Source organism: Choloepus didactylus, chromosome 5 (genome assembly GCF_015220235.1).
Source record: "Choloepus didactylus isolate mChoDid1 chromosome 5, mChoDid1.pri, whole genome shotgun sequence".
Taxonomy (NCBI): Eukaryota; Metazoa; Chordata; class Mammalia; order Pilosa; family Megalonychidae; genus Choloepus; species Choloepus didactylus.
The window spans coordinates 19,099,788-19,115,406 of NC_051311.1; the positions used below are offsets into that span (position 1 = coordinate 19,099,788).

The window sequence follows — 15,619 nt, forward strand, 5'->3', positions numbered from 1 at the left end:
GGTACATTCAGAGCTTATGGTGAAAACCACCACTTAAATGGTTCTGTACATTTACCAGTTGGTGACAACCAGCCACCCTGTTACAGGTTATTGAATTAAGCTTTTCTGTGTCTTAACCTCTTGATGTTTAGTATAAAATTGTGAAAATCTTCATTAATGAAGCAGTGAAGTTCCACATTGTGAAAATTTCAAATTAACCCCTAAGACACACTGTATGCTCATACCTCTGGACTGACTTCCTCTCAACCACAAGGTAGAGATGGTTTTAAGTAGAACTGTTAGAGCCTTTGCTCAGAAAATATGTTAAAGAACTTTGTCACTTGCTTAGATTTGGTTAAGTTGGAAAATTGAAAAATGAAATATCTACTTCTTTTTTACTTATTTAATTCAACTAAATGTGGTTTGTAACCTTTGTTTCCATGAACTATTAAAATAAAAATGGTTTATTATATCCAAGGAAAAGGAATTATTATTCACAAATAACTGACAGTGTCTCATATGTAACATTGCTTTCTGTTTCTTGAAATAAATTTGCATCAAAATAGATTTTTGTTCTATTTTTGAATGACACTCATTCTTGCAGAAAGTAAACTCCATTTTCTATTATTTCCCCCCTACCCCATCAGGGACCCAGATGGAAGGATGCTCTTAGATATTTTTGATGAAAACCTTCACCCTCTTTCGGTAATCTTGTGTTTTTGTGAGCTGTTTACTTATTGCTCTTTTGCTCTTACGGGGTGGCCAGTCATCTGAAACTCTTTTCTTTCCCAGAAATCCGAAGTGCCACCAGATTATGACAAACACAACCCAGAGCAGAAACAGATTTACCGGTTTGTTCGGACGCTCTTCAGTGCTGCTCAGCTGACAGCTGAATGTGCCATTGTCACCCTGGTGAGTGCCTTCAGGCTGGCCAAGGCCAGGCCTGCCCCAGGGTTCTGCCCAGTGGGGAGCTGGCAGGGAATCTTTACCAGGTAGACCTGGGGAAGTGGCGGATCCAGCTCAAGGGTTGTCTGTTTTTTTTTCTGGGCATCCCAAAAGAAGTTGTGACGTCTGTTCCACAATCCCCACCCAGAGTCATTGTGAGTCACATTTGAAACCTGAATCCTGAAACCTTAGGCACAGGTGTGTAAGACACTCGGGCCAGGGGGAGTAAGAACAGCTGCCACCGTCCCCTCTGCATGTGCAGGTTTCCTGTCGCCGACCTCCTACAAAGGTTTTAATAACGTTAACCAGAAACGTGACTAGACCTGGCTATGTGGGAAGGAGGGGTCTGTATTGCGTGCTTCTGTTTCATGAGTTTTGTGTGAATCATCTGTCTGTACTATATTCATAGTTAACCTGGGTGTAATCTACACTTTGAGTCAAATAAGAAAAAAAAATCAAAACCTATAATTCTTAATTAGGTCCTTGAAACTCTTTGGATTACTGAGATCAGATCTCATTTGGGAAATAGAGTCAGCAACAGAGCCTGTGGTCCCTGACCTTTTACATTGCTTGTAACTCAGATATGAAGTTGGCGTCACCTGCAAATGCTCTGTTGCGGAGATGGGAATGCTATTCCTGAAGCCCCCGAGAGAGATTACTGTCCAGTAGATTTATGCGCAGCCTCTGGTTTTCTGCCACTGACTGGTGCTCTCAGGCTAATAAACCAGTAAACGTGGTTGCTTGTTTGTTTGTTCATTTGCTCATTAATCTGTTCATCCGTTTGTTCGTTCTTTCCCTTATTGAATTTACAAGCTAATCAATGAAACAGACACCTAACAAGTAATTATTAGGTAATTTGGATGATTATAGGTTCTTGTGGCAATAGGGTTAAGAGTGTGTCTGTGTGTGTGTGTGAAGGAGAGAGAGAGAGAGAGCATCAGAAATTGGATTAAAGGGAAAATGAAGGTAAGAAAAATCAGAAGAAAACATGAGTGAGATTTGTACTAAAATTTGTGCCCTGAAGAAAGATTTATTTGAAGTTGCTGTAGATGAAATTTAGTGGGAATTTTTTTCAACCTTAAATTTTTAAGAAAAGTATGACCTAGCTATGACCTGATTTGATTTATTGTTTTATTTAGAGGGAAGGAGGTTAGTGTCACATGGAACACACAGGCTAATGTTTAAATTGTAGCAGTTTCCTCAGAGGACTCCAGTGAACATCTAAAATATTTAACCTTTCTCCTCCATTCCCCTGCTGTCTTCTTACATCATGTAGGGTGACAGGGAGGATTAATTAATTAGTGCATGTCTTTGGAATACCATAGGCTTTTATTTGTGAACATTTATATCTACTGAAATCTTCAGTCATCCTGTCAGGTGGACTGGGGGTTTATATTAGTTTGCATCTGGGTCTTGTGTGTCACAGCTGGGAGGTGAGTAGCTTTGGGATCCCCCGGGTTGGGTGTGGCACTGCTACTTACCTGGGCTGATTGTCAGCCCGGGCCCCGCGGGGGCAGGCAGAGGCGTACACCCCGAGCGAGACCCTCCTGTGATGGTTTGTCCCCTCTTAGGTCCCCTGGAGTGAGAAGCAGCCATCAGACAGGGCTGGTCTAGTGTCGACAGAGATGCATTAGGTTCTGCTTTCTCTGGGCATTCACCTGGCACCCTGGCCTGCCGCCCAGGAGGAGGACAGCAGTTAGTTCCAGAGACGGCAGCCAGCACCACAGGAGGGCCTGCAGGCTCTCCAGACATCCAGAACCCGGTCAGCCCAAAGCAGGGATGTCATGGCTTAATTAACTGATTTTTGAAGGAGGAGCAATAACTTAGTGTCACTAAATACATATTTTTGCTTTGCAGGAGATGCTAAAAGCTCTCCTGTTGATACTGACAGGTGAGGAAATTCAAAAGGAGGTGAGGTAATGAAGTTGCATCTGACTCAACCATGTGAAGCTTTCACGTAAGGGTACTTTGTGAGATTCCTGGCAACAGCCGTGGGGACACTGAAGTCCCTGGTCAGGTGTGCTGAAAGCCATTGCCTCAAGCTGCTCCTGCTGCCGGCCCCTCTTTTCTCTCGGGGGTCCCCTGAGCTGGGTTGTCCTCAGAACCAGGAACAGACATCCCTTCTACTGCTGTGTGGTACTTGGACAATGGGGAGAAAGCTTTGCCTCCTGTCTTAATCAGGGATCTTTGGTTGTAAGGACCAGTGACACCGCCTGCCCGCTCCCATCCCCCCACCCACCCAAGTGGTGTGGAATAAGGAACCCTGGAGGCAGGATTTAGGAGTCTCCTTCACCCTTAGCCCCTGGGGCTGGAAGTGCGGTCCAGCCTTAAAGGAAACGAGGACAGGTTGGAGCCTTCTCTGGGGCTGCCTGGTCAGGCCCCCTCTTCTCCCTGATGGGACGGAGCAGGCAAGAAGCTGCCCCAACCCTGACACTGCATGATTTTTACATTCAAGACTCAATAGTGGGTAACTCAGTCTCTTTTTTATTTTAGTTGAGATTTTGGAGGAGAGATGGATTTTGGCTCAGTCCTTTGGGGTCAATGTCTGTCATCATAACAATTCATTGTGACCCATAGCTGGTAGGAGAAAGGGCCCAGGGCTCTGTCCTCAGCCCTTATTTTCCTCACTCTTGGCTCAAAGGCTTCAGAGGTGCCCCGTCTCCTCAGAGGGAAACCCAGAGAAAGCCCTGAAGTGACCAGGGGGGCCCTCGCGGGATTGTGCCTTCCGGCTCTCCCGGCTCTCCTGGCTCCTGTCCCTGCCCCGGGCCCTGCTCCAGCCTCTCAGGTCACATCCTGCCCAGCACCTCCTTCCCTGCCCTCCTGCGCGTCTTTGCTGCAGGCCCACTGCAGGGGACCGCCTCCCTCTTCCCGCCACAGTCCCTTCTCTTCTCATTGTTTCCTGCTATATTTTTCTCTCTGGTGCTTATCACCAACCCACATGCTTTAGGTTTTACTGATTTATTTTTTGTCTGCTGTAAAATCTTTATCAAAGAATGGATTTTTATCGCTTTGGGTCACAGCTTTATAGCCAGCATCTGGAACACAGCCTGGCACATAATAAGCGCTCAATGAATATTTATTGTAAATATTTAAAGTAACTATTGTATATTTACTTTAGTGTAAAGTAAGGATAGTATTAACTACCTACTGGCAAAAGTAAATAAAAATGCTGTTGCCATATCTCACAGTTTGCCTAAAGCATAAGGAGCATTAGTAACTATTTTTTATTGTCTTCCCCAGTCCCAGTAGTTTTGTAACACTGAACTCAGGCTCCGCTCTTCCACTGTTAGGTTGTTACAGTAAGCTTTCTAAGGGATGAGTGGCAGAGTCTTCTTCAGTTCTGGGGCCCTGGCTCAGCTGATGGAGCGTTGCATAGAAGGTGGGTTCTGCCTGTGGAGCTGAGGGTGACGAAAGGGAGAGGTGCGAGGCAGGACTCGGGCCGGGGTGTGAGGCATAAAGTAAAGGGGACCAGGGAAGGAACAGAAGTGGCAAAGTGAGAACTCACCAGGCAAGACGTGGTACCTTTCTTAAGCCCCCTTTTAAACAGCTTGTCAATTTCTACCAAAAAAGAAAAAAAGACAACAGCTGAGGTTTTGGTAGGGATTATGTTGACTTGGTTGATCAATTTGGAGAGTATTGACATCTTAATAGTCCATGAACATGGGATGTCTTTCCATTTATTTAGATCTTCTTTAAGGAAAGAAGGAAAGCAGGTGGTCAGCATAAACGTGTGTTTTGTATAGTTTAGGCACAGTGAACCACCCCTGAAATCCAAGTTTCTGGAAGCCAGCCCAGGGCCACCCTTGCAAGCCGCCATTCTGAGGCAAGCAGTCAGACCTGTGCTCTTCTTTCTCTTTTGCTAATACATTTTCTGATGGATGATTGGGGCCATTTCCTGGCTGCAAAGTCCTATTCTTATGAGAATAGGCAAAAGGCAGAGCTCTCCATGATGGCAAATGCTGTGTATGCGTGTACGCACACTCGATAATGTTTGAAATTTTCCTGGTGGCCAGTCCTTGCCATGTGGACATGCAGGCCTGGGGTCTTCTAATATTCAGAGAGAAGCTAGAACCCAGATTTATTTATGAGAGTTTAGATTTTTAAAAACAGTCTCCAGCCCCAATAAAATACATCCAGGGGTCATATCCAGCCCATGGGCTGCCAGTTTTGTTTTAGGCAGTGGGGCACCATCGGGGATTTTGACAGGATATTGACAGAATCATGCTGGTCTTTTGAAAAGATCTCTCTGAGGTACCAGTAAAGAGGTTATTGCAGTAGTTTGGGTTAAAGCCTATACTGTATTTATTAATTAATATTCATAATATAAATTTATACTTCAAGCTATCGGCTAATCTTATGACATTAGTTAGTAATAAGAGTCCAAGTGTGAAAGTTACAGAAATTTTGTCACAGATAATTATAATTATTCCTTAATTTTTTTTTTTAACCACAGAAGTGGCAACTCATGGAACATTGTATAATGCTGGGAGTTTGGATAGCTTTTCTCGTATACTGAAGTAGGATACCTATGAGATAGCTGTAGGAGATTAGAGTAAATTCGAGGATGGAAGGAAGATGCCAACTCTACCCACAAAGACTTCGGCCCTTTTGGAATGTGCTCTCAGTCAGCTAAACCAAAGCTACAGACAATAGAATTATAATCCAGAAGGAAAGTGTCCCTTACGTGAATTCAGGCAAACTGTAATGACCTAGCATTGCTTTTTAAAATCAGATTGGAGTAATTTCACTGTCACTGGGATTTTGTTTACACCTGTCCTTGATTCCATGAGTTGGCATTCTGTTCCCCCCACCCCACCCCCACCCCGTGTCTTTGAGCAGTTTTGTTATGCTCAGTCAGCTGAACGCTGTTTCCAGCCCTGTGATTGCTTACTAACCCATATTTTCTGGAGGGACTTCTTAGGACGGTTCTTCTCATGAATTTAAATCTGGAAACGTAATTGTGCAAGAGCATCTTAATTAATGGTGGTCTAGGGATATTCTTTAGAGGAAACAATTGTATATTATTTTACTTTGCAGAGAATTAAAACACCCACATGGGAGTTTACTAACGAAATTGCAGCTGACCCTTGATTACAGCTTTGCTGACAAGTTCTGCTAAATATCATGCTGTTAAGTGGAGCTGATTATGAATGTCTTCTCTGCTAGCATAGCAACTGCCTTCCCCCAGGAATGGGGTCTATGATGCAGTCTCTTTCCCTCACTCATTCTCCTTACTAGTGGAATAGCCAAGCAGGGTAGAAGCCTGTTGTTCTTTATTTTAAACATTAAATTTTATCTTAAATATCTGCTAGTGCATTTATTATTATCTGTCAACTGAAGTATTGTAAGTCAGTCAGAAGAAAATTGAGTAGTCGCCTTTCTGCACTGAGCCAGTGAGAATCTATTTCATGGGGAGCTTGGAGAGGTGTCCATAGCTTATATGTACAAAGGAGTGGAAACTTAAGGCTCTTAGGTGAAGATTACTTCACAACTTCCTTTTTCTGTGGCTTAATTAAGTCCAGTCTTAAGTTTTTTCCTCTTATTATGATTTTATTCCGGATATTCTGACTCTCTCCTCCGTGGACACGAGATGAGTTCATTGTCTTTCTCTCTGTAAAATACTCAGTCTGGGAATCTGAGGTCAGTGTCCAGGAGAAATTCCACATGGCTTCTCTGGATCTTCCCCCAGAGAGTTAGGATTTTCATACAACTAAAAATCATGATCCTGATTGTTAAATGTCAGAGTTTAGAATCTTTGAAACCATAAAGCAAGCTGAAGTGATAGTAATTATTGGCAAGGTTGCAGTGATTTTCAAAAAATGGGAAGTAAATGCTCATTTTAAGCCAAGGAAAATTTTGTGGATTTAATTTTTGATAAAAATGGATTCTGTGTAACAGGACACTTGTAGCATTCATTCATGTAATGTCATTTTTACTAGTTTCTTCATCAGTACATATTTACACAATTAATAAATAATAGAAGAAAGTTAAAAATATGAGCAATAGGGTAGGAAATCTCTCTTATCTAGTTGACCCAGATTGTATTATATAATTGCTACTTAAAATACAAATAGAGGAAGCTATTACTTGGACAGAGCACTTAAAACAAGTGGACTGATAAGTGAAAGCCTTGATTTCAATATTGATGTTTCAGAATGTGTTAAATAGATTAAAACATAGTAAGTTAACCCTAAATGTGTCCCCTGGAGGAACTCAGAAGAATTCTGGTGTTATTTTCCTATCAGATAAGGTTTTATAAGTATATTATTTTAACTCTTCAACAAATAAAATAGTTTATGGTGTCAATCCAAAAAATTAAAAAAAATAAAAATCATGATCTAAAATGGTAGCTCACTTTTGCTGGTCAAATTTAATATCATAATTTCCATTCAAAACTAAAATCTCCAAAAATTAAAAAGCTTATCATTGTCTGTTCAGTGATGTCTATTCAGTGATGTCTGTTCAGTGAACTGGTCTTTTTCGCCGGGAGTCGTCACAGCCAGATGCTAACACTGTTCGTTGAAAGGATGGAAACTCCCGCAGAGGTCCTTCGAGTGCGTTGAACGCCTCGCTTCATGGCCTCTGGGTGCTGAAGTTCTGTTTGACTTTCTGTGCTTGTCGCAGGAGAGTGGATTACCTTTTTCTACCTAGAACTACCTCTCCCGAACTTCATGGTTCACCACTGTACCTGTCTTACAACAAGGACTCAGTTTCCCCTTTAAATCCACTGTGACTGTGTAAATGCAGTTCTCCTTCCCAATTGCCACCATTTGTGGTCATTTTACCGGCCACATCCCCATGACAGGGCTGGCTGCCCTCCCCTTGCACTAGAAGTCTACCCCCCTGTATTCCAGGGGCTACGAGGTGGCCTCCCCAAGCATGTGGTGGCCCCGCCCTGTCCCAGCGTGTGCTGCTTGCTGGGCACACAGTGGGGATAAGGCACCTCAGGAACTTAGGGTTTACTACAGAGAGGGGCAAGTCAGAAGGCAGTTAAACCATAGTGAGAGAGATGCAGTGATGCGGGCAGGTATTGGATGCTTTGGGACCACGTGGGAGGGTCACCCACTAATTTGTGGGGACAGTCAAGGTTGGCTTTCCTATTAGGGTGTCCATTTCCTTAATTTTCAGTAAATTCAGGATCTCTTACTGAGGTTTGTTAGCTATCTTGTCTCTAGAATTTGAAATATGTTAGTAATTTCTTCTCATTTTTACTTTGTCTTCAGTGCATTTCAGTTGTCCTGATCCATTCTGGAGAACACCTGACATTTTAGAGATTAGCCATAAGAAACTAGCTTATGTTTTTTTCAGATTAAAAATTTACTTTTTGTTAATAAAGCACTGAAAACAAAGATCAATAATGTTTCTGAGCAAAAGAACCATTATTCCTCTATTTCTTCATTCATCTAACAATTAAGTGCCAGCTCGGACCATGACAAACTTCTAGTTCAGTGGAAGAGGCAGATGGGGTTCAGAGGCCCCCCTATTTCCAGACTTCTCTGGGAGTTCACCATTAGACTTGTTTTATGGACAACAGGCTGTTACCAGCTGGGGAAATCAATTATAAGAGCATTTCACTCTTGCTTCACCTGTGGTTTGGGGGTCAGGGGATCAGGTGAGGGCACCAGGTCCTGGAAGCAGAGGAGCTAGTCAAGTTAAGTCTCTTTCTTCAGAATCCATCTAACCAGGTAATCCTACACTGATAGCCTGGCCTTTCCTTCCTTTTTGGTCTGACTTCTCTTAATCTGCCCAGAGTTTTGCTTCCATTAAAAATCATTTCCTGCTCTCTTCCTTCTTCCCTCCCTCCCTGTCCCTCTCTTGCCTCCGTCCCTGCCAGACATTTCTGAGCCGTAGGAAACTTGCCTTCCTCAGGGAGGTCACAGTCTTAATAGGCCATCCAGACCTCCTCTCTTGTCCCCTCTCCACCCCCAGAGCCACTGCCAGAGGTAGCCTTGCTGCTTTAATTGTACTTTTTATTGTGAAAGAAACCACTTCAGTTTCCTGTATGCTCTGTCTGTAACATTGTGTAAACATTTACAAAAACACAGCTTTGCATTGCATTGTAGGTTCTCTTCTAGTCTATCACAAGACTCAAAAAAAGCAGAAAATACCCAGTTTTATTCCTCTTTCTTTGTTCCTTTCTCGCTCTCCTTTGCTGCTCCTTCATCCTCTGCCCGGCCCCCTTTTCTCCCTCCTTCAAGCGTCCTCGGCACTCAGATCCCTGCCATGGCTGAATTCTGTCTGAGTGCTGCAGTCTCTTAAATGTACATCTCAGTGCTGTTCCCTTGAGCTCCAGGCCCAGATCGTCACTGCCTTCTTGTCATCTTCTGGACTGTCTTTGAAGGACCTCAGATATACCATGTCCAAACCCAGGCTCGTAATTCTCTTCCTCCCACTGCCAGCCCACTTCCCAGTATCCCTGGCACATACCCACCTGTCTCCACTGACGAGTCCCTGGTTCCACTGTGATCCTGTCTGTCCTGAACTGCTTTGGTCATTCCCTCACTGGCTTCTTCCCATCCACTGTTGCCCCTTTCTCCCCCCTGCAGCCGTGGAGACATGTGCCTTGCCAGTGGTCTCCCTTATTCTGAACCTAAAAACCCTATTCTGGAGCCCAGGCTACTCTGGTCAGGACTGCAACTCTGAGGTCAGACCTTAAATTTTGGCTTTGCTGTTTACTAGTCACCTCTCCTTGGGTGAGTTATGTAACCTCCCTAAGACTTAGTTCTCTGCAGAATGGGGATAATGAGACTAATTGTGAGTATTATACAGGTTCTTAAATGCCATGTGCTTCAAAAGCCATCTGGGCAAGGGAAGTGGCAAACATTGCCTGTCGCAGCAGTCAGCAGCATCAGTGCCTACTGCCCTGCCTCCCTTCAGCTTATCCTGAGTCCTTCCTTCCTTGGCTGCCACAGTCAATTCCCGGGGATCCGTGGGCCCTGCCTTGGGATCGGCTACACTAGCACTGGCCTAGAGGAGAGGGGTGCCCACTACGGGATGAGGTCTGTGAGCCAATCCTGACAACCGATGGTCAGTGTCCGAGTTCACAGTGCCGTGAGCACATGGAGGGCAGGACCGAGCCAGTGGTGTCACATCTGTGCCTCCAGTGACCAGCCCAGCACTTGCACAGAGCGAGTGCTCAGCATCTGTGTGGCAAGGACATGAGTAGACAAAGTGCACTTGGTTGAGCACACCTTTTCTTTATCTGCTCCCATCCTTCAGTCTTCATGTTACATAATCATTGGTCTACTTCTGACATTACCCTGTACTTCTGCTTACGGATGCACATCATTTCCTGTCCCCTCCCAATCAGTCTGTTAATTACTGTCCATCTTAAGAGCTTCTCCTGAAGTTGATCCAAACCCCTCCTGATGAAGAACCTTCTCAATTCCATTTGTGGACACTGGTATTATTTAACTGAAAAGAATCAGTATTTTATTTGTGTTTGTAAAATTTTCACTCAACATATACTTTCTCTTTTGTATTTTGTAATATTTAAGACTTTACAGACGTCATTGACTTTAGACATTATAAGACTATAGATATACACTATGACTAATGGAATTGTAGATTTCATCTGTTTCAGAAAGCAAGTTCTTAAAAAAGAATGGATGAAGTCTATTTAATTTCCCTTGTTTCTTGCTGGTGCAATAATTCCACTTTACAAATGTATTTGATAACAACTATAGAAATAACAATGTCATGGTTCAGCAACGTAGAAAACATACTAATAAACAGCTTTTCACTAAGGGAGTCTTGTAGAAGGTGTTCTTACCCTGTGACCTGACTTAAGCAGTGGACTTTGATATTTCTGGATGTTTGTCTTCAAACTAAATTATGCCAGTTTAAAAATACTGTATTTTTTGTTTCATTTTCCAAGTTCAGCTGAAATTATTTCAGTTTAACTATTTAAAAATAGGTTTTTCAACAATTATATGTGTATCTATAATTATCTCAAAATAAATAGTTAAAAATAAAAACCAACAAACTTACAGTCAGAAAAAAATCAGGTTTTTCTTCACATTTTTTGCTCTCTTTGTTGGCGTATTTGTTGCTTGTTGCATGTGTATTGATACCACATAATTGATGGGGTGAAAAAATAGCCTGTGGTTCTTAGAACTTGTTCCTGGCCTTGGAGTCTTTTCGGATCAGGCTGTGTCCACACTGTCAGGTTACACTGTCTCACCTTTAGCTTTGGATCAGACTCACTGAGCCCTTTGGCCATTTAAAAATAAATATCAGTTAATAAATCCCCATGGTGAAAGGCTGGTGAAGCAGGCTTAAGCTATATTAGACTTCTTTATGTATGCTAGTTTGTAGGAAAGAACTACTCGAGTCATTTAGTTTGGCATTTTCCCATCTTCCAGGTATACCTTGAAAGACTTTTAACGTATGCAGAGATAGATATCTGTCCAGCCAACTGGAAGCGAATTGTACTAGGGGCGATTCTGCTGGCCTCCAAAGTGTGGGACGACCAGGCGGTCTGGAATGTGGATTACTGCCAGATCCTGAAAGATATCACGGTCGAAGACATGTAAGTGGAAATAGATGGCTTAATGTCTCAGTGAAAATGTGGTGGGGAAGTCACACCCCTTTTCGAATGGTTTGTACTGTACAGAATGAATAAATTGGATGTAATGTCAATTGTGAGCTGGCAGAGCTTGGGCACAGTTGTGGAATGCTACTTGCAAAATCTCTTCCTGTCTTTCTCTTCACTGTGGACCATGAACGCGCAGTGGTAACACTCCAGATTTATGAAACCGACTTACTGAAACCCGTTCCTTTCCTTTCCCTCGATCGGAAAGGTAGAGGCCAGCAGAGGTCAAAGGAGCTGCTTCACTAATGTTTACCCAGCTCCTTGTCTCACCGCAGACCTGGAATGCAGAGTCGAGAGCCCTGCCCCAGCACCAAGCCAACCCCCAGTGCAGAACAGCTAAAGTGTGATTTGTTTCTGTTTCATGTCAGGGAGAACATGTTCACTGCTTTGTCATGTTTTGCAAGTTCAATTGCTTACAGCCAGCCTCTGTCCCTGCATGCATCTCCTGTGGGGTCACTGTCAGGGGCTGCCCCTTTCGTCTCTGGGCTGGGCTTGGGCTCAGGGATGGGCCGTCATCCTTGGGGGGGCCTCTGTCTGCTCCCACAGGGGTCAGGGCAGCACTGGGATTTCTCCCACGGTTTCCAACCACAGCTCTGGACAAGGATTGTTAGTAGGAGCTCTGCAGACCAGCTGGGCAGTCCATGGAGGGTCCTTCTTGGATTTCTAAGTTTGGGAAGACACAGCAAATGGGTTCAGAGCCACTTGGGAGGAAGGAGTTATTTTCGAAAACGTTCATTCAGGTTGAAGTACCTTCCGTCCATATGGTTTCTAGGCGCTTGTGACGCTATTTGTGTTAGCATTTTTCTCGACCTTGAGGAAGCTTTGGGCTATGCCTATTCCCCATCCATGTCCCATCCCAGTGACCCTGAGGGCCTGGGGCTTGGCAGCACCTGAGGCTCCTGCCATGGGGGGTCCAGGCCGCAGGCTCAAGGGCATGTTGCTTCCCTCCATGCCTCTGGCTGTTGAGTCACTGGACCCCAGATTTTTGTAGAACCATTGAAGCACCCCTTCTTACAGAGCTTATTTCTACTGCAGACCAATAAAACTCCTTTCTATACCTGTGATACTTTATTATGTAAGGAAAGAAAAGTGTAAGGAAATTTTTGCTCAAAACTATGTAGTAAGAAAAAAATTTTTGATTGTTTTTTGAGATAGCAGCTACTGAAATAGTTGTCATTCAGCGTATAAAGAAAATGGAGTTTAGGGTGCAAGGTGTTGAATGTGGGCTTGTTTTCTTGATTAGGGGTTATTCTCTCATTGGCTCCTTGACGCCACTGATGCTTGAATTTCCCGCCACAGGGATGATTCCACAGCAGTCCCTTCTTGTTTGTGACAGCGGGCAGTGGTGCTCGCTTCTGTGAGAACTTCCTGAGGGGTTCTCCCACCAGGTGATGGTATCCACTTAAAGTCAAAATACTTGCTGAAGTCAGATGTAGGTCTCAAATCTTTTTATCATTTATATCCCAACTCTTTGCAAAAGGAAGTGACATACAAGTGCAAGTTACAGATGCCAGAGGAGCATTAAAACGAGAGAGAAGAACGAAGGGTGAAAACATCAGGTGGGAAGCAGATTCCTTGTGCGCTCCAAGCCTTCATCTGTCGGGCTTAATTCACTAAAACGGAGGGAAAGTTGGATATTTCGGAAAAATCAAATTTTTAACTGAGAATCAACTTTAACTTACTTAAAGCCTTGGAAAAGTGTTTATAAAATATTTGTCGTGAGTCACGCATTGCCCAGTTCATGTATATCTCCCTTTTGTCCTCTGGCCAACCCTATGAGGCCTGCACTTCTTACTCTTTCCACCTGCAGATTGGGGAGTTGTGACCTGGAGGCAGTCAGTATTGCTCCGACAAGCTGCTGGGGAAGTTTGTCCCCAGCAGATTCAGGAAGGGTTCCCTTTCTTACTGCAGTGACCATTACCCAGTGGTCAGAGGAGAAAACAATGGAAATGAGTGTGTGCTTGTCTGCAGGCTATAGCAAGAAGCTTTTACTAAATGCCTGAGATAGGGTTTAATTTGTCCTTCTCTCCTTAACTAAAAGAGAAGGTGAAAAATAAAAGGTGATTTAGAATTCCAGCTACTTGGCCTCTCTTCATGAGAAGATCGTGGTTTTAAATGGTCAAGTTAGAAAAAACCGCAGCAGTCACCAGGAATAATGATGATAGTGATCATAATGACAGTAAAGGCAGCTTTCATTTATTGAACACTTTATGTTATGCCCAAAAGGAATGTATTTTCTGTGAATTCATTCATTTAATGCCCTCGAGGCAGTACTATTTTTAGTCCCACTTTACAGATGAAAATGAGGTGCTCAGCTGCCCAGGTCTTACTTGGCTAGTAAATAACAAGGCTGGAAAATTTCTCATCTCCTAAGTAACCAAAGATAAATCTATTCTTTATATCTAATGTTTAAAACAACAGCTAAAACTATTTTTTTGAAAGTCAAGTCCTTTTCCACTCAAAGGAGGTAGAAAATTTGGCCAAAGTTCATTTACTTGAAACCAAGCTTAATATCAAAAATTGCTTTGATAATATTTTAAGTATGTTTTTTTTCAGTTGGCAGTCTGTACCTCAAGCAGTTATAGCTAAACCCTTTATAATGCAGTTACAGATTTTATTTTCAAGTGCAAAATAGGAATGGTAAATAATGAATGCAGCTGCTGTACTAATTAATATTTTGAAAGAACCAGCCATATGGAGGGTATAATAGTAGTTGGTGTGTGTGCAAAAGTTCTATTCTGTATTTTATCCAAAGAAAATTGATAAATTGCATTAGCCTGGGTTTTGTGCCCTTCTTGGATGCCATTGATGACCTGCACACACATCAGTCGAGCAAGCCACCAGCCCCACATCAGGAACCCATACGATGTTAGATGGATGTATGGATGGATGCCAGGGGAAAAAACCAATGTTCTCAAAATGTCAGACTGTAAACAGGAGAGCAGCATTTCCCAGCGGTTTTGCTGAAGAAACACTGGAGTAGTCATGCCCCGTTTCCTTGCCATCTGCTGGGTTTGAGCCAGCTTCAGAATAGACCGTCTCAGTAAAGAATTCTGCAGGTCGGTGGACATATGTCCGTTGAGAATGAAGTCCTGCATCAGGCCAAGTAAAAACAATGCCTGATCAAGCTGTGGCATCTTCAAAGCATTAAATGCACTGTTGGCTTCGAGAATCACTGCAGTCTTTACAATGTGTTTGTTCTGTTGATAGGTATTAATGTTCTATAGAAGACTGTACATTCTCCTAAGAACCAGATGATCAAACAATTGCATGTATGCAAATTTGGGAAGGGAATACACACATTTTTACCCTGCTAAAGGAAAGAAGGAAGCAGGAGGATTCTTTTTAGTAGCAGATGTTAGCCAAACCGGATGCTTTTGCAACATATGTTTAAAATTCCTGGTTGTACAAGAGATTCAGGCCAGTTGCCAAGTAAACACAAGCAGCAGAGGAGTTTTGGAAAAATTTTTATCCCCACCACATTTTTAAGATGACATATAAAAACTTTTCATCATAAGTTTAAAGTTTAAACATACAAAGGATGTCATTTGCAGTGTATTTTAAATTGTAGTGTTTTTTTTTTTAAGTTAAAGGTATCCTTGGAGTCTGAATAACCATAGCAATATGATACCCACTGTTCCGGTTTGCTAATGCTGCCATTATGCAAAATACCAAAAATGGATGGGCTTTTATAAAGGGGGTTTATTTGGTTACAAAGTTACAGTCTGAGGCCATGAAAATGTCCAAATGAAGGCGTTAACACAAGTACACCTTCACCGAAGGAAGGCGAATAGCATCCGGAAAACTTCTGTTAGCTGGGAAGACACGTAGCTGGTGTGCTGATCCCAGGTTGTGTTCCAGGTCCACTCTCAGCTCCTGTGCATTCTTCAAAGTGTCTCTATTGGCTACAGCATGTCTTTCTGTCTGTGACCTTTTCTATAGGACTCCAGTGATTCAATTAAGACCCACCCTGAATGGGTGGGATAAGACCTCCATGGAAATTATCCAGTCAAAAGTCTTGCCCACAGTTGATTGAGTCACATCTCCATGGAAACACTCACTCAAAGGATTCCAACCTAATCAACACTAATATGTCTGCCC

The 15,619-nt window shown here is 43.0% G+C and overlaps 1 protein-coding gene across 2 annotated transcripts in view; it reads left to right on the forward strand.

Moving 5' to 3' along the window:
* The window catches only part of CCNY (cyclin Y), a 214,857-nt gene that overhangs the window by 185,622 nt on the left and 13,616 nt on the right, over nucleotides 1–15,619 (forward strand). For both annotated transcript variants that reach the window (XM_037835656.1, XM_037835657.1), the window contains 3 exons: nucleotides 627–684; nucleotides 772–891; nucleotides 11,289–11,455. In XM_037835656.1, the coding sequence (XP_037691584.1) occupies nucleotides 627–684; nucleotides 772–891; nucleotides 11,289–11,455 (345 nt within the window). The remainder of the gene's footprint in view (nucleotides 1–626; nucleotides 685–771; nucleotides 892–11,288; nucleotides 11,456–15,619) is intronic.